We start from the raw sequence: 18,307 nt of genomic DNA on the forward strand, positions 1-18,307 counted from the left end.
ATGTAAAAACAAACAAAAAACAAGAAGCCGCCCTATTTTTCCAATAATAACACATCCTTTTAAACCGCTCCGATACGTTACCACAGCACCGCCACCACTCCCCTCCAGAAAGAAGTTTCCCTGTAGGATGTGCACTCCGAACAAAGCCTCGGAGCCAAGCGCCCGCCGGCACGGGCGGGATGCGGGCGGGATGCGGGCGGGATGCGGGCGGGATGCGGGCGGGATGCGGGCGGGATGCGGGCGGGATGCGGAGCCGCCAGGCCCCGCGGTCCTGCCCCAGCACCGCGCACGGCCGGGTCCCAGCGGGCCCTCGGGGTGCGCCCGGCCGCCCGCCTCCTGAAGCAGGCGTTGGAAAGAAAAATGACATACACGTATATGTGTGGGTATATATATGTATATATAATATAAGGCAAAGAGAAGCCCCTCCGCCTGCCTTACCACTCTGCCAGAAAACCTCTCGATGGCCCGCTTGACTTTGCCATAGGTGCCTTTGCCCAAGGTCTCCTGCAGCTCGTAGCGATGCTTCAGGTTGTGCTTGTGGTGATGCCGCTTCACCCCCTGCTGCTTCCTCGCTGCCGTTACCTCCGGGGACGGCGCCTCCCCGAGCGGCTCCTCCATGGCCGCCGCCGCTGCCGCCTCGCCGCCGCCGGCAGCCGGCCCGGAGCCGCAGGAGGAGCAGCGGGGCTGCGCGGTGCTGCTGCTGCCGCGGGCGGCCGCCTCGACGCCCTCCATGCCCGGCGGCGGCGGGCGGCGGTGTGAGCGCCCCGCCGGCCTCGCAGCCTCTGCCTCGGCCCCGCGCCCGCGCCGGCACCATGGGGCGCGGCGGGCGGGGCGGGGCGCAGCGCGGCGGGGCGAGGGGCGGTGGCGCCCCGCACTCCCCTCCCCTTCCCTCCCCTTCCCCGCCGCCCGCCCCGGCGGCCGCACAGGCGTGGGGCGGCCCCTCCGCCCCGCCCCGCCCCGGCCGGGCCGTCCCCAGCGCCGCGGGCCGGGCGGGGGCGGCCTCGCCGGGGCCGGCGCTGGCGGCGGGGAGCGCCTTTGTGCGCTGAGCCGGGGCTCCGCGGCTGCCCTGCCGGCCCGCTGGACGGTGCCTCGGCGGGAGGGCGGCCTGGCGCCGGGGCTGAGCCCCCGGCCGGCGCGGGGCCGGGCTGAGGTGAGGCCGGGCGCGGCGGGCGCACCTGCGCGGGGGCGGGCAGAGCCCCCGGTGACCTGCTCCGAAGTTGGGTCCGGAAGGTTTTCCAGAAAACGCGAAATTTTCCCCGTTCGCCAGGCGGGCGGTCCTGGAGGGTGTCCGCGTAACTAGAACCGGCAGGACGCGGCGGGTGTGCCCGGCTGCTGCCGGCCTGCGGCACCGCCAGGCACCGGTTGCCCGCGGCGGGAGGTTGTTGCCCCTCAGAAAGCTCCCGGTGCGGGCCCTGCGTGGCCGTGCCAGCCTGCACCCAGGCCCGGAGCTGCGGCACCCTGCGCCTCTGCCCTCGGGATCTGTGCGATGCGGGTTAATGCATCGTGTCCATGCTTTCCTTCCGTTTAAAGGAAGGTGGTTATTTCTTTTGCAAAGACGTCTTGAAAAACCAATGCGGACGTGTAAATCGTTGCCAGGGTTAAGACGAATCAGATGTTTGCTTTCGAAAAGAAGCCGTACCCGAGCCCATGGCCAGAGCCGGCAGATGGGCTCTTGTAGCAGAAATGGGAAATTTGCGTGGGGTGACAGCATTTTGCCGTGCTCTGGTGTGGCCAGTTTGCTGAACCGATGCAAAACCTTTGGGTGAGAGTCCTGGCTTGGTGTCTCCTCCCCACTGACTGTCCGTCAAGTACAGGTTGGGATTGTCTGCTCTGCAAGGTTAATGCACAGACCTTTTGAAATCCTGGGTTCAGCTTCATGGTCACAGCGATGTCAAGGCACAGAATTGTGGGAGTCAGTAACTCCATGCCTCCGTCTTGTTCGGGGAGTGTTAGCAACACAGAAGTTGCTCTGTGCGCTCGGTGATTTAACTGGCTGGCTCCTGTGCAGGCTCAAGTTTGTTAGAGGTTGCTAACTCAGGAGTGTCAAGGAGATGGGGTGATACCCAGGCACCAGCTTTGGTGAGGACTCTCATTTGGTTCCTCTAGCTCACCAGGCCAGCGTATAAAGCTGGACTTCATCAAGGTTTCTTCCTGGGATAGTGAACACACTGAGGTTTCAGCCTCAGCCCCTCTGACTTGAAAATCACGAGTTTCTCTGTAATTACCATCTCTGCACCTTCATTCTAGGATCAGCAGAACTGTCCATCTGACTCAAGACGAGTCTGCCTAGGGCAATACTCTGTTCCTGGCAGGAGCCAGCGCTATGCTGCATGGGTTGAAGAAGACAGAAAGAATCCTGCAGCGGTCAGAAGTAACACCCCCCATGTTGTGTTCTCGATCTTTGGGAGCCTGATATTAGCTTAAGCCCTGGAGCATGAAATTAAACATCTCTTTCACAGAGTGCACCACAAACCAGCTATTCCAAAGCAGAAAGGGTAGGGGAAACCTCACTCTGTTACTACACAAAAAAAGAATGCTTTGTCCTCCTGTAGTCCCTTCCTTTAATCGTGGAAAGGACGAAAATTCTGTGGCCTTCTCTTTGTAAGAAGTAAGAGTACGTTGGTAGCTTTCATGGTTTTGTTGTTTTACTTTAATGCTCTGAAGTGCTAATGCATTCCCACCAGCTGGCACAGAATAAAGCAATGCCTGAATTACTTAAACATGCAGGAGGGGGAGATCTGCTACTCCGTCAGCTACTTTCAGTGCCCCCCGTTTGAAACCCACTCATGTAGCTCTTCTGAAACTGAGGGGATGCCCCAAGAAACATCCACCAGAAGGAACGAAGGGCAGACCTGCTGCAAGTAGGGATTGGCATGGTGATGGGATGGGGATGCAGCACTGAGAGGCAGGAAGGAGCTAGGAGAGGGGCCCTTGACTGCTGCAAAAAGTGAAAAATTGTCCTGGCATGTGTTCACCTCAGTGCAACTTCACTTAAATAGATTAAATCAGAAGCTCGATCTTGCTGAATGCCAAGGGTCCAGCAGGCTGTCAAGATGACAGCCTCGTGGTTTTGCATGGCCAGCGCAAGCCCTAGTCCCACCAAAGATGCGGCCTGGGTCCTGCTCTGATCCCTGCCAGCTGACTGTGCACCGGACTGCATGAGCAGCTCCGAAATGGTTCAGTCCCCCCAGAGGCAGAAGGGAAGAGTGTTCAGCTGTGGTTATCTGAAAGCTCCCTTCAGGCTGGAACTCAGTATAGCTTATATCCAGGTCCTTTATACCTCTTGAATAACCAAAAAGCATGAATGCCAGTGATGAAAACAGGTTTCATTATGTTATGAGCATTGTTAATATTCCCAAGAGCACTCTCTTCTAACTGCTTGGAAGCATACATCACCAGTTCCATAAAGAAATATGTCATGAATCATTGCTATATATTGTGATTGGAGAGATATAAGGTACAATAAAATACCAGAAGCTCCAAAATGAAAAATGCCAATTTTGTAATGGAATAAGCATAAGTACTATGTAGCATTAGAAATACCACTTTTCCTTTTAAATTTCCATGCTCTTAAATGTGAAGCCAGAGGGCATTAAGCAAATTAAATACTTAAATTGAAACTGGACACAAGAAGCTTTCTGTGCTCATATGTAGTAGCAATGGGAATTGAAAATAATGATAAATATAGAAGTACACATATGATTGAGTTTATCACTGACATATAGAGATACTTCCTTTTAATTTTTAGCATATTGTCAGCTTTGCAATCAGTTTTGTACTTGTCACTACAAGAATAAAAATCACTAGAGCAACTAGTACACCAGGTTCTTCACAACAGGTATAAGAATACCAAGAAGTAAAAATCACAGAGGGCAGGTGAGACAATGTTAGAACAGACATAGAAAATCTTAGTTACTGTTGTAGGCAATTTGCATCATTCTCGCTGTTCATGTCAGTGTAAAACATGCAGTGTTTAACTGTTTCTGAAATAAACATTCGGTGAGAATTTCAGCTCTCTGAGTGTATAGACACCACTAGGGAATTCTTCATTTCTGACAGTATTATTTTACATAAATGCTTTTCCTTATTCGCAAAAAGGTATTATCCTCCCATTGAAACCAGCAGGCTTCTGCTAGCCAGCTTCAAAGGAAATAGGATTAGGCTCCAATTTGCAAAACAGTATTGGAGGATATGTTGTACCGAATCTAAACTATACAGAAAATCACAATAACAATGATAAAGCCACAGTTTCAGAAGGCTTACCTTTCTGAAGTCAGTGCAAGTTGGAAAACAATCTTGAAGGATTGTGACATGTTAGCAATACAAATTTATCATAAAACTCAGTACATTTTTAGGATTAATTCTTGCCATGGACTTTCAAAATGGCACAACTTGCTGTCTGGCACAGAGACACTCAAGATAAAGAAAACGCCGGCTTTAATAGCTCTCAGTCAAATGTTTAGGTCTCCTCTGAAAGTTTACAATACCTGTAATAAGACATAAGATTCATAGAGCTGATGTTAATTCATTCCATGTAGTTAGCTAAATAAAAAAATAAACACTGGGTTTCAAAGATACTTGCTACAAATATGTATTTTACAGACTAAGGCCAGGTACTTTCTGTTTAACAATTATACACATTGCATTTTTAACTTGGTGAGATGGTATCATTTGTACACAAACAAGACTTTTTGCTCATAAGCACTCTACAGGGCTTGTAAAGTGTTCCAGCAGTGTTGTTACTACTCTTGCAAAGGTCAGCTTCCCGGGGGTTGATGGAGAGCTGGAATACCTTCTTTGTTCCCTACAGTGTAAGATAGAAGAAAGAGGAGAAATCTTGAGTACTAAAAGGGGATCCTGGATGCAGCAGACCCGTACTCTCAGATGCTAACGTGCTGCTCTCTTAGGTTTCAGTCCTCTCTGCTGAGCTTTAGTCTGTATGTGGAGAAACACATAACAATAGTCTTAAAGTCAATTGAGTTATTTAGACTGCTGTGCTTGGTGGTCAAGTGAAGTACAGGCAATATGCATTTGCTGGACCAAGCTGAAGTGCTCAGCATTGTCCAGTCTGCAAATCTAAAGATGATACAACTGCAAATATTTGGAAGATGCTGGCAGGTGAAACCAGAGGACTTTCTCTCAACTGAACTTTCTCCTCTGTGTAAGCACCTGCTGAGAGAAAGCTTTTTGGTCTGATGAAGTGAAAGCATGCTAATGCGTTCCACTCAATGATAGGGATTATCCTTTATAAAGAGGCGAATGGCAGAGACAGCTGGCATCCATCTGTTTCCTGCAGCAGGTATCTGCATATTATCTACCCTGGCAGATCACATCCAATCCTTGAAATTGCATGCTTTATGAAAATTAGAGGAGTCGCACAAGTTCAGGATTAAGCCTATAATGCTGATTTTCTCTGTAGTGAGCTGTATAAAAAACTTTACCTTTACAAGTAGTGGTCTTTTGATGTGTGCCTTGTTTGCATCTCACTGATGCCAGTTCACTATTAAAACAATACTTCAACTAAGTAATGAATACCCACACCCTGGATCTGGATTCTAACAGGTTATAACTTCCATCTAAATTCATGTACCTCCTCTTGTTGTTTGGTTGCCTCTAAACCTTCTGAGATGTCCATGAAATAGGAAATACAGAGACTTAGGTGGAGTTAAGCCCTCTTGAATCTGGATCCTGGACCCATCACAGAGCTTTATGGGCAATGTAGAAACTGAGGAAATCTTATAAGCCTGTCAGGAGACAACTCTGCCATTTAGGCTGGGGTTCTTTGTAAGAGTATAAGACTTCCAGTGGGAGAGGAGAGTTATGTCCATAAAAAAATCTTTTAAAATTCCATTTCCAAGCCTCAAGCCTTTGCTTCAGTGGCTTTCACTGAGAATTTAGGCAATGAATGTATTATCATTTTTGCTGGTAATACTTGTTATTTCTTCTACTGCTTGCTATGTTTTGTTGGAATATCCATACCACAGAGAATACCAATTACCTGCTGAATTTACATCTCCAGATCTGAAAACTCATGTACTTATTTGCATGTGCATGTGTGTGCCTGTATGCTTGTGTCACATGATTTTATCCATGTAAAATCCGAGTTTCTGCACCCAACAATTCTGCATGATACATGAACTCCTCACCACTGCTGCTGAACTGGGGCACTCACCACCACTGAGAAGTAAGGAGAAACAACCCAAACCACACAGTAGAAAAAAACGAAATGTGGGGGCTGAGCCTTAGGTTCTCTTCTGTTGCAGGGTTTCCAGAAGGACTGAGCACACACAATTCCTTCTTTTTCTGTTTCTTTCCTATTTCTTGTTCAGCTTAGATATTCTTTCAGTAAAATTCTGTGATGCTGTGTTTACTTTGTTGTGTACATATTATTTTTATTAAATAAATGAGCCATACAATCCAAATTACCAGCCCCTCTCCCTTCTCCTGCACATTAATCCTTTTGGGATTACAGTCCACGTACGTCAGCAAGCTGTATCATCATGAGCAGGGAGTTGCAGCGGGCCACAGTCGTTGGATTGCACATCTCACCAGTGCAAACCGCAAAAAAGAAGTGAAAAAAGTAGTAAGTTGTTCAGCAGCATGCTCCCCTCCTCTCATCACTTCCCTTCTTTGCCTTTGGCTCCCTCCCTTCCACTGCCTGTTTTTTTGCCCTTGTTTTGAAAGACGGACTGGCTGCATCACTTTCAACCATCAGCACTTGAGGCCACATGTAGGCAGCCAGATCCCTGCCCAGCCCATTTTGCCCACTGCTGGCTCCCACACGTGGAACAACCGCTCTTAGCAAATCTTATACACACACAGTTTCTCCAAAGCATCATCAAGAGCAGTCGCCCCCCCGGCCACCATTTCGTGATGCTTCCAGCCCCAACTCCCCCAGCACAACAGCGCACACAAACAGGGTGTTTTAACTTTGTTTTTCAGCACTGCAACCCCAAGACCTTTGCTGGTAAACACGGGCAAACGTCGGCGGTGGCTGTGGGTTGTGGCGGAAAAGGGTGGAGCTGTGCGGCCACCAGTTGGGTTGGGGCCAGGAGGCAGCCAGAGCGGAGAAGAAGGAAGCGAAATGCAACCGAGATGCTGATGGGGGCATCCTGCTGGGGCTGCCAGCCCACGCTGGGGAGCTGCTTCGCGCTGCAGGGGCCTTCACTCAAGACATGTTTCTATGGGAACATAATGGGGAAGCCTGAACTTTTGCCATTGTGACTCCTTCATCCTGCATGACTCATGGATGAGATGGGGCAGATACATCCTCCAGGACTCTAGGATTTCCTGCCCAGTCTGGTCAAATGGAGATATCACAGCCACTGGGTACATCCTACAAGGAGCGGTGGTTTAGCCTCAGTTGTGGCTTTTGTGTGGCATTCGTTGCGCTGATGCATGCAATGAAGAAAACCAAAACTATGTTTTGCACAAGATGTTTGTTTTGACATTGAGGTCTGTGGATCTGTGTCTAGATTATATCACTCTTTTCACACAGCTATTGGATGCATAACCAGTTTTCTTGGAAATACAAGCGTAAGGTTACTCCAATAATACAGGGAGTAAAAAAGACATATTTTTTTCTTAAATATACATATGTATTTTAGAGTGGGAAAAGGTTAAGCACAAGACCTTATGCTAAAACTCACACCGCATGTGGCATCAATGAGTTACTGGACACTCATGCACTTATCTGAACCAGCCTATCCCTAAGACCATCACTGACTGGCAGATATCTGGGTTGTCAGCACCTCCTGCCTAGTTACTGAAAACGGACCCCACAACACTAGAACTTACTATCTACCACATTATGATACATATACAAGGTGCCTCATCAGAAAGAGCAGCGCTCATTACATTCAACGGATGACACACATCACTTCCCTGGGTATGACCCTGAGCCTGGCTTGGCAGTGTGGGTATGCCGTTCAAGCCTAGAGGAGAAAAGGGCTCTGTGTGCCACCTGACTCCTGTTAGGAGATAAATCTGTGAGGAACAGATGGCAACGTGGCTCTCTGTTCCCTCTTTCTCACATGTGCTGCAGGCTGGCCAGCAACCTCCTTCCCTCCATAGACAAAGGGCTGAATTGTGCCTTCCTGAAAGGCAGCCTTATCCCTTCCTGGAGGTGTTTTGGGGAACAGTGGACAACTCTACCTCTTGCCACAGACTGCACGCTGGGGAGGCAGTCTGGCCTTGAGAAATCTCCTGCTCCCCACCTCCCTCTAAATTCCCATTGAAATACTGGAATTCAGCATAGTGTGTATCATGGCTTCGCAGCTGTAAGACTAGCTGTATTTTTCCTTCACTGATCATTAGTTTGTCAAAGTCAAAACACTACTAAATTAGAAAATAGATTCAGGGCAGAGGCTGCTAGCTTCCTTTAGCTTTATTTTGTTTACTTTTCATTTGTCTGCAGCTACTTCCTGGCTTTAGAAAATAGTGTTGTCTATGACTTGTAAATAAAATTAGGTCAAATAATAAAAACTGTTAATGGCAACATAATCATTTTATGGCGAGTGATTAGAAAGATTTAAACAGAATATTATGAGTTTAGGATGTGTACCAATGGTACAGCACAGCTTTCACAGGAAGAGGACATACCCAGAAATCTAGGGCAGCTAACTACAAAGAGCAGTTAAATGGAAAATTAATCTGTTTGCGTATAGATGCCCAAGAACCAAATAGAATTTTCCATCAGATCTTTTTAAAATCCCACCCTTTATGCCTGTTTGCTAGCAGAGAGAACTCTTTAAATCAATAGCAAATTGGCTAAGCGACAAAGCTTGATCAAAACCCCATTATGCATGAAAATTTCATTTCACTGGCTAGGGAATTGAGAGGGGGAAGGTTTCGTGGCTCCCTGTGTTTCCTTTGTGCTTCTCAAGCAGTATAAAGGGAATTGCAGATTTCCAAAATCCCCATAGCAGGCATAGGGGAGCAAAGGATGCCACCCCCTCGTGCATTAGCATCCAGGAGGACAGTGACAGCCCCTCAGACTCCCAACGCCATCCTCACTGCCAGACCCACAGCAGGGTGGGTGTCAGGGCCAGCGTGGGAGATTTTAGGGGTGGGAAAGAGATGTTCTTGCTGTGCTGATAGGTCACTTTCTTTGGAGCTGATGCTATCTGGGCCACAGGACAGCCACCCTTAGGCTTCTCCAGCCTATGCTGAAGCCACAGACAGTTACAGTTCAACAGCCCCAACAGATCATAACAGAAGATGCAGCCACAATCCTACAGGGAAAAGCAACACATTGATGCCTCCAGCATCCCTGCACCAATGCAAAGAGCACAATGCTTTGGGTGATGCTAACTGTAGGAAAGACCTACCTTCCCCAGCAAGTCCACAGAGGCTTGAAGAGATGCCTCCCTCTCCTCCATGATCTATGGCAAATCAGAAAACCTGGCCTAGGGCCTAAAAACACTTTTAAACTTGTGTCTCCTTATCTCTTCTCCAGAACTAGAATACTCTTTTCTGCCTCCCAAGATTATACAAAAATAAATCTTCTTGGATCTGCAGAATGCTTTGCTGACACTAATTGTGTTATAAGAAAGAAACATTTATTTTTAATGGAACAGGACACTCATTTCTAAAGAACATGTTTGAAGGTCTGTTACCAAAATGAAAACAGTATTCAAATTTAATAAGAGGAGCAACATGACCTCTGCATACCTCCCATTGCTTTAGCAAGGCTATATCCTTCTCACTTTACCTCAGCTTGTGCTGATCTCCGTGAGGGCTCCATGCACAGGAGCCTTGCCAGCACCGAAGCCTACAAAGCTGACACTAGTTAGGCTGCCTAGAATCAACCAGACGCTGCTGCAAAACAGCCAGGAATTCCTGATCTTCTCCCTTTGCAGTCATCTCCCCTTGCCACGATACTGTCTGAAGTCTTCTGTCTCATCCCTCCCTGCTTTTGTTCCCTTCCCTCAGTCCCCAGCCCACTCCCACTTGCTGGGGCAGATGCGACAGGCTTCTCGTGGGCATTTCCCCCTTAGGACTAGATACAAAGCTCAAGAACTTTTCTCTCTCAAGGCTTTCACCCCCTTTCTGCCCTGGCTTTATAAAAAGGAATGTTTTCACCTCTCATCCCTGTGCACCAGCTAGCACCTACAGTGTGCCTGGGACTTCCCAAGGAGCTGAAGGGGTGTTGGTGCTCAGCTCTCGCTGGCTTTGCACGGAGCAGCACACACCTGCCCTGTGTCACTGCAGTGTGAGCTCCTGAGTGTGCAACCTGAACACTGGCTTTCTGTGAGTGGTAATGCCAAAGAAAAACACAAGTTAGCACTGGATCATCCAGAAAACAATCACGAGGTGGTGTGGGGCACGTTGATTTTTAAATTGGTGAATTCTTCTGGATTTCCCCCTCTCCTGCAATTTTCAGCTCCATTGGAAATATGTAGAACAAATATCAGATAGAGGGAAATCAATCAGCCGAGGCTGTAACTCTACATACACATTTGGCGGGGAAATACGATAGCTAGATTTCTAAAATTTCAACCTGACCATTGCAACGGCAATACTCGTATGAGGAAAGAGAAAGGAAGAAAGGAGTTTCTCGCCACAGCTTTATCTAATGTGAACTCCCGTTATCATTGATGAAAGAGAGGAAACCTGCTTCGCTTCGCTTTAGAGAGCAAAGCAGACCCCTTCTGTAGCACCACCAAGTGGTTGAGCATCTGTAGAAAAATCTGTCTGCAAAACAAGCACGCAGCAGTGCTGCACCGCAACATTTTCCAGCTACTTTACAGTCTTTTAAGTAGTAAACACGATTTTCAGCATGCAAAACTGGATGTAAATTAGGATTAACATCACTGAAGCTGGCCAAAGCGTGGCTGAAGACAGTATTAGACATGTTACACTCAAAACTGTCAGAAGACTGGCAAAACCTTCGTGCTTGTCTGTTGTTGTAGGCCAGCAAATGCCTTGAGCGGTGAACCAGGACCTGGCTGCAGTAAGTCCTACAGGCATAGAGGGATAGATATATCTTTCTCTGACAAATTTTTCACTGGGAAGTGGTATCAGAAATCAGTGGTAGGCAAGATCTTTTAATGTTTTTTGAGCAGAATTTACTTCTCCTGAAAAAAAAATAATATCTGTGTGGATTTATAAATCAGATTTGAAGATCTATGAAAGGGGATGTGATCAAAAATAAAGACAGAGCTGGGTTTCTGGTTCCATGAAAGGCTCCTGGTGCAAAATTGTCCTTTGCCAGTGATAAATAATCAGTGAAACCTTTTCATATGACATGTTATAAGCTGTTGCCTTGACTCTTCTTATGAAGGAGAGGGCCCTGTAACATCTTGGTTGCTCAAGCTCACCCTCATCACAAAGAGACCTGCAGGCAAAGCGATTGCCTACGGTGTCCCATGGAAAACCCAGCTGCCAATATGGTCCTCAGTAGCACACAAGCATCTAGCGTAAGAGCCCAAGCTACTGGTATTGTCCTGGTCACGGCTTATTTGAACCCACAGATCTGATTCTTGGAAAAAGGACTGCTCCTGGGACCAGACCATCAGGCTATATCTGCATAAAACTGATTTCAGTGGGTTTCAGTGCAGGAGCAAAGCCCTTGCATCTGCAATAATTAGCCCTTAGAAAGGCACACCGTGTAATATGCCTCTCAGCTATCATGTCCTGCTTTAATCACTATGATCATCAATTGTAGGTATCATTAAGTCTCGGCCAATGACCCCTACTTGCTTCCTGGCTGAAAAGGAGGACACTGAGGCTTGTGTTCATCACTGACCTTTTTGCAGTGCCACAGCAACATTAGCTCCCTTCTGCCTCCAGGAACAGGGGGAACCAAAGGCACCTCTACCATTCATGGGGGTTGCTCAGGTGAAACGACCACCAGAGGGAATAAAAGGCCACCTTCTCTTGCACTAGCTAACACTTCTGTAATTAATAAAGCAGGTGCTTGGTGGCTGTTCTGTTTGCCTCCCTGAAAACTTGCAACACAGACAGAGATGCCTCAGATGCCCACTCTTTGGAAAAGCAACAGAAGACCCAGCATTCCTAATGGCAGAGATATGCTTACAAAAATATATTTCTTAGCATGACAGGCAGAGCTGAAAGGGGCCTGAGGTGAAGTCTAAGGTGAAGCTTTGCAGAGTCCCATTTCAAGAACAGCAGCTGCCAGTGGTATGGCTGTTGGACTCATCCTCCAGCAAGATACTGCAGATGTAATATAATGTGAATATTTTTATTTGAAAAGAAGAGAAGCACCAACAAACCAGGACCCATCTAAGCAAGCCTGTGAGAGCTGAATGTGTTTTTCAAAGGAGGTGATATGCATGGTTGCTACAGTGTTAGATGGGAGCAGTAGCTCTTCAGCACTCCTGAAGAAAAGGCTAGATTGACCCTGAGGGAAAGCAGATAAATTGAGTCAAAACACACGGCAGTGTCTAATTTCCAAGGGATTATTGTAATCAATAATAACAGTGCATTTGTGCACATGTCTGTGATATAACAAACAGCAGCATATATATATATACACAGAATCATTGAATTGTAGAATGGTTTGGGTCAGAAGGGATGAATATATATAAACAATAATACCTATATATATGTATGTATGTATGTACACATGCAAGCTCTTATTGCTTAAACACTTTTATGTTTATCTTGATGCTTGAGGATCTGAAAACCAAAGTTGACAAGGAGTTGAAATACTGTTCACTGATAGCTCTAAAAATACAATTGCAGTGGAGCACATCGCTTCATTTAAGCTGAAGCCAAGCTGCCTGTTTTAATACAACGCTGGGCACCCCATTGAAGCTCTCGCCATCTGCATGCACACTGTATTTAAAATGGAAAAAGGCCTCCAGGGAAAATGAACCAAATTCCCCATGGGTACAAGCATGGCTCCTTTGAGGTCTGTGGAATGTATTTGCTTGCACCAGTGATGGATTTAATCCAGAGACTGTTCTTTATGAGACCTCATTTTTCTTTGTGTTCGTGTCACTGTAACTCCACTTTACTTTGGTAAGAATAATACTCATTTATACCAGTGTAAGTGGTGGAAATTTTTGTCTTTGCTTTTCAGCACAGATGCTAGATAACAACTTTCAGAGCCTGTTTCTTTTCCTGCTTTACTGTAGTTTTTCGGCAGGTGCTATTCCTCTGATTTTTCTCCATTTACTTCAGATTTCCTTACTTTCAATGAGAAGGCAGACAGACCGTTAGTGCCCACACCCAGTACCAACTCTTTAGAGTGGATGTTTTTCCCTGGTGCATATCCCATTCCTGGTCCTGATGATTGCCCTGTTGCCTTCACTGGCATTTCTGTCCTGCCACCATCACAGCCACGACCATTCCAGACAGGAAGGGCTGCGCCCTCCGGTAGTTCATTAATGCTACTTGTTAATGGTCCAAAGAGTGGAGACAGAGGGTTCCTGCTCTGTGTGCATGAAGCATCCCTTCTCTTCCTTGTGGGTTGGCTGGAGGACCTAATTTTCCCTGGAGAAATAGCCTGTGGTTAATAACACAGGCTGTGTCAATAAAACTAGAAAGAAAATAATAATGTGCAAGTAGCAGGCTGCACTGCAAAGCATCAGAGCCGATCAAAAGGGTTTAATATTTAGCAGTTGGGAGAGCAGATCAGAATGAAGATAACCTTAACTCTCCCTATGATGCAGTTAGCAAAGAGAGCACATCTATCTCTGCCTCTTCTGCTGTCAGACTTTGTGTCTCAGGACTTCACCTTGCACTGGGTGCCACCAAAAGCAATTCTCTATTTCCTTGGATTTTGCATTCCTAAAAATCCGTGGCAGAACAGGTGAATGGATTTGGGCTATTGACTTTATACAAGTTACTAAAAAGAGACCAAGGCAGAAAAGGCTACCTAAGCATCACACCAAGGGTGTGGTAGGAGAGGTTAAAATACAAGCTGACTTTCTTAAATGCCTGTCCTCTCACCGACTGATGTCATTTCTCCGGATAGCTCCAGCATTAGCCTTCTCATCGGTTGAAAAATGAGTCCCCAAGGAGCTTAAATTAAAGACGTCTGCACAAAAGTGCAGGGCCTGACCCCTCGCAGCTGCACCGGTGCTAATACTGACTCATTGTGCTGCTCCGTGTTCCAGTCCAAGGGCAGAACAAGGGGGCAGGGGAGGGATACAGAGGCATTTTGGGCTCCTCTTTAGCTCATTCATAGACACCTGGTGTCCCACCCCCCTCCTCACGCTTCGGTGCATCCCACCCCTATTGTATAGAAAATCCACTTCTTTAGAGATCTCAGCTTCTTGGGCTGGACAAAGACCAAAATTAAATCTGCAGCTGCCCAGGAAGAGGCTTTCTCCGTCAGGGGTTATTATCAAGGATCGCTGATGAGAGAGTGAAGCGGGGAACTCCCCCTCGCCTCTGTCACTTCCAGTTACAGGTCTGGATGGATGCATCTGCACATATTTTTCTTCCTGCACACAAATAACAGGGGCCACTGTAGCAGTGTGGACTCATGCCTCTGCTGACCCAGTTTAGCTCCAGAGCTTTAGGAGAGGTATGTGACCTGCTGCACTCACCACATTTGGCTGGACAACACTCCAACTGCTTGCAGCCTGCAGGAAACATTTAGTGTCATGGGGTGCTGAGGCCAAAACACCCTCATGGCAGGTCCTTCACCCTCAGTGAAGTTGCATCAAGGGTAAATTTGAACCGACAAGGGCCAGCTCCTATTCTCAGTTACCCCAGAGAGAGCCTGGAATTACAACGTTAGTATCCAAGGAGTTATTTTGGATCTACGCAGGCACAAGCACGAGCAGAATCTGGCACAGAGTTTAAAGGACCAAAACAAAGAGAGGTTTCTGTCAAAAAGGAACAGCAGCAGGTGGCACATATAGACCATATAGTCCCAAGTTTTGAAAGGAAAAGAAACACAAAGTTAATAGAAAACCTTTATGGCTACTAAATATATTTTATTCTTGAATCCCCTGTGGACCGATCAGTCCTTTGGCTTATAAAAATAGATGCAACAGGTGCTAGTTTGAAGACTTCTGTGCCTCATGTTAAGGGCACTAATGAAAAGTTTATGGTCAGTGAAACCTGGAGGAGAAAGCAGGAATACAGTGGAAAAAATTCTGCCCCACTACACTAAAGAACATCTGGAGCCATGCCATTGACCAGGGGAATTTAAATCTGCATCTCAAAAGCTTTGCCTATCTGATCACCATTCCTGCTAGCGCTGTCTAAATAGCCTCATGCTGGTAACGACCTATTTACTTGGTGGCTGCTCCTTCTGTTCTTTACATTTAACTCACTGCTTTCAAGGCAATGCTAAGGATCAGTGTTGTTATCTGATTTTCTCTTGATTTCCTTCTTTACTCTGATGTGTTTCCTGTGTTTTTCTTTGGGCACACCAACTAAATTGCAGGTCTTCAAGACAGCCAAAGACAAGTTGCCTCCTAGGGACTGACGCTAGCTGAGCTGTAGCATGGGGGTGTGAACATTATGCAAACAGCAAGATATGGAGCTGGGAGTGGGATTTCACAGCCACCATGGGGAACTGGATGACTGAGTCCCATTAGGGTTGCAGTGAGGTTTGGCAACCTTGCTCTTCCTGGCTGCCTTTGAAGAAGTCTCAGCATAAAGCTGAAGTCTAAATCTTTCATGAAGCAAGACGTGCTGGAAGAATCCCCAGGCACAACTCCCATTATCCTTTACAAGGATATAAGGAAATATAAAGCAAATTTCAGGCAGTGTTAGAAGATATTATCAGAGTGTTGATGATCTGTCCAAATCTGCGCAGGCAAATCAGCTAGAAAGATAACTGCAATATATCCCTGTATTTGTGAAGACTCGTACGTGTTTGTAATTATACTATATTTATAAAAAGTGATCAATGTTCTTCTTCAGAGATCACTGAATCGTAATAGAATCAGGGAATCATAGAATGGTTGGGGTTGGAAGGGTCCTTAAAGATCATCTAGTTCCATCCCCCTGCCATGGACTGAGACACCTTCCTCTAGATCCACGTGGACTTGAGCAAACACTGTGTGAGTTACTCATGCGATTTCTTAAGTCATCACAGAAGGCCTGGTCAACAGAAGCTAGCTCCCTATGCATTCCTAGGGCAGCAAATGGGAAATTCTGCACCAGTTTGAGAATACTGTGGGATCTGAGACAGCAAGAAGCAGTTAACGTGTTTAGCCAAAGACAGGCACTACCAGACCTGCCCTACACAGCATCCTAAGTAATGCAAGTTCTTGACTGATTATGGAATTGTTTTAATTTGGAAGTACATTCACACTGCCAGAGTGGTGAGAAAGAGCTCTCGTGTCTCAACAAACCAAGCTGCAGAATTAGGGGCTTCAGCATCACACCTGGTCCCACGGGCGCTGCAGCTTTCCTTTGCCCAGTGCGTGAGGCTGGCCAGGCAGCCGTGCAGCTCTGCACCTTGCTGCACGCGGGTGCTCTGGGAAGGTCTCCCACACAGCTGCTTGCTCACATTTAGACATTTAACACCATTAATCATAACAATGTGCTGTTTTCTTTATGTGTGTAAGTATGCAAGAGTTTCTTTGATAAGTAAAAAACCGACTTTGAAATAGTTTCATTTTGACATTGAAAAGACTAAATTCAGTTGAACTGCCTTGAAATACAGTGTTTGTCTGTCACAAATACTCCCGGTGAAAGGAGCTGGAGAAGGCAGGGGAAGAACAGACAGACCTCACAGTTCCTTACCAAGGGTTGATATAAGGTGGAGCAATACTGTGGTGGAAGCACAGGAAGCTGTAAGATCCTCCACAAGATTGGCGCTCATACTAAAGAAAGCAGTTGTTTTGAGTAAACTTACTCATAGAACCTGTATTAGAGAGCCAATGCCAAAACATGCAACTTTTTCCCTTGGTAACTGTGAAGGAGACTCAAAATAGAGAGCCAGACACAGCTTTCATTGTCAGAAGTGTTCATATAATGTCTAGGATCAAAATGTACAAGAAGAATTTCAGCCACACCTTAACTGTTGATGTTCTTTTTTAAATCAGGTTAATTGGTGGTCTTGAGTCTTTCACTGCACTTAGGGTCTCTCCCCAGAGGGGATTTTCCTTAACTGCAAGGACTCGCTCTACCACACTGTACTGGAAACAATGCGGGCAAAGGATTTCTCCTGCAGTAAAAGCATTTCAGTGAGCACGTTGATGAGGAATGCCTGGTACTTAAATATAGGGAAATCTATAGCTGACAGCCTGGAACAGAGAGTGATGTAACAAGGCAACTTAAAAAAAAGAAAGAAAAAAAAGGAAAAAAAGCAAATTGCAAACATGTGTAAAGCATAAGGCAAGAAAAAGAGAACAGGGAAAGAATGGCATGGATCCTGTGGCAAAGTGACCAGTGGTGAGCTGTCATGCCCAAAGCCACAGGATGAGGCCCGCAGCATTTATTACTCACTGGAAGTCATTTTTCAAGTCAAGGAGCAATACTTCTCCAACATAAATGAAAAATTCCAGTCAGCAGAGGGTAACCAAAGTCCTTTTAAAACAAAAGTATCATTGAAGAGGGACTAATAAATCACCTGGTGACTGGATTTTTTCATTTGCAGTGCAGAACTCCTCTCTCAAACCCTGTGTCAAGCCCATCCCTGTCGTATTAGCAAAGCACTTCAGGATGTGTTTATCTTTACTTGGTACAAACTTCAGAGGGACCCAAGCACTTTGAATTGGGAGCAAGCACTTGGGCTGGGCGTTTTGACTGTGCTGGTGGGAGAGTTAGCTGCTAGCCTGAGCCCCCAATCCCCCTTTGCCTCTGTAAACCATAGTAAACCACTGCTGCTGCTTTCTGGATGCAGACTGGAAGAGAGGGAAGGAAAGAAGCTCCTTTGGGCTTCTCTGCCCAAATATGTACTAAACCCCACTCCTGAGCACAGGCCTTGGTGCAAACAGTTTAGACGTGAGGGCAATTTGGGCTCACACTCCAGATGCAGTTGCACCCTCTGAAACCCCCTTCCCTTCTGCAGGTGATGGTATTGAGGCCAGCTGGTTTCACTGGAGAACGTGGCGATGTACATTTGCGTGTTGCATTCTTGATTCCTTTTTGTAGGAATCAAGTACAGATTGCTAGCCTCAGCCATCCTCCTGAGACAAACTTATCTCCAAATTTTGTCCAGGAAATGTTGAAATCAGGGCTGTATTAACCACCTGGCTGGTTCTAAATAGTTCAGACAAAAATGCAAACACTGAACTTCACTTCCTACAGTGCATCTTTTTTTAGTTTGCATCTCTTTTGCCAACACAAGAAAGCACACCTAGTCCTGAATTTGGATTGTGCAGTGAAGATTGCAAGCACTTAGATTTATTTCATTGCTCTTCAGGAG

General features: G+C 46.5%; 1 protein-coding gene across 2 annotated transcripts in view; it reads right to left on the minus strand.

The window, feature by feature from the left end:
- The window catches only part of NUAK1 (NUAK family kinase 1), a 62,757-nt gene extending 48,634 nt beyond the window's left edge, over nt 1-14,123 (minus strand). The window contains exon 1 of one of the 2 annotated variants that reach the window (XM_080394038.1): nt 439-14,123. In XM_080394038.1, coding sequence (XP_080250164.1) covers nt 439-1,711 — 1,273 coding nt within the window. In that variant the 5' untranslated portion in view covers nt 1,712-14,123. The remainder of the gene's footprint in view (nt 1-438) is intronic. The other variant, XM_080394039.1, reaches the window with a different exon arrangement.
- Between the last annotated feature and the right edge of the window lie 4,184 nt (nt 14,124-18,307).

The sequence above is a fragment of the Falco punctatus genome, assembly GCF_963210335.1.
Source record: "Falco punctatus genome assembly, chromosome: 6".
NCBI lineage: Eukaryota > Metazoa > Chordata > Aves > Falconiformes > Falconidae > Falco > Falco punctatus.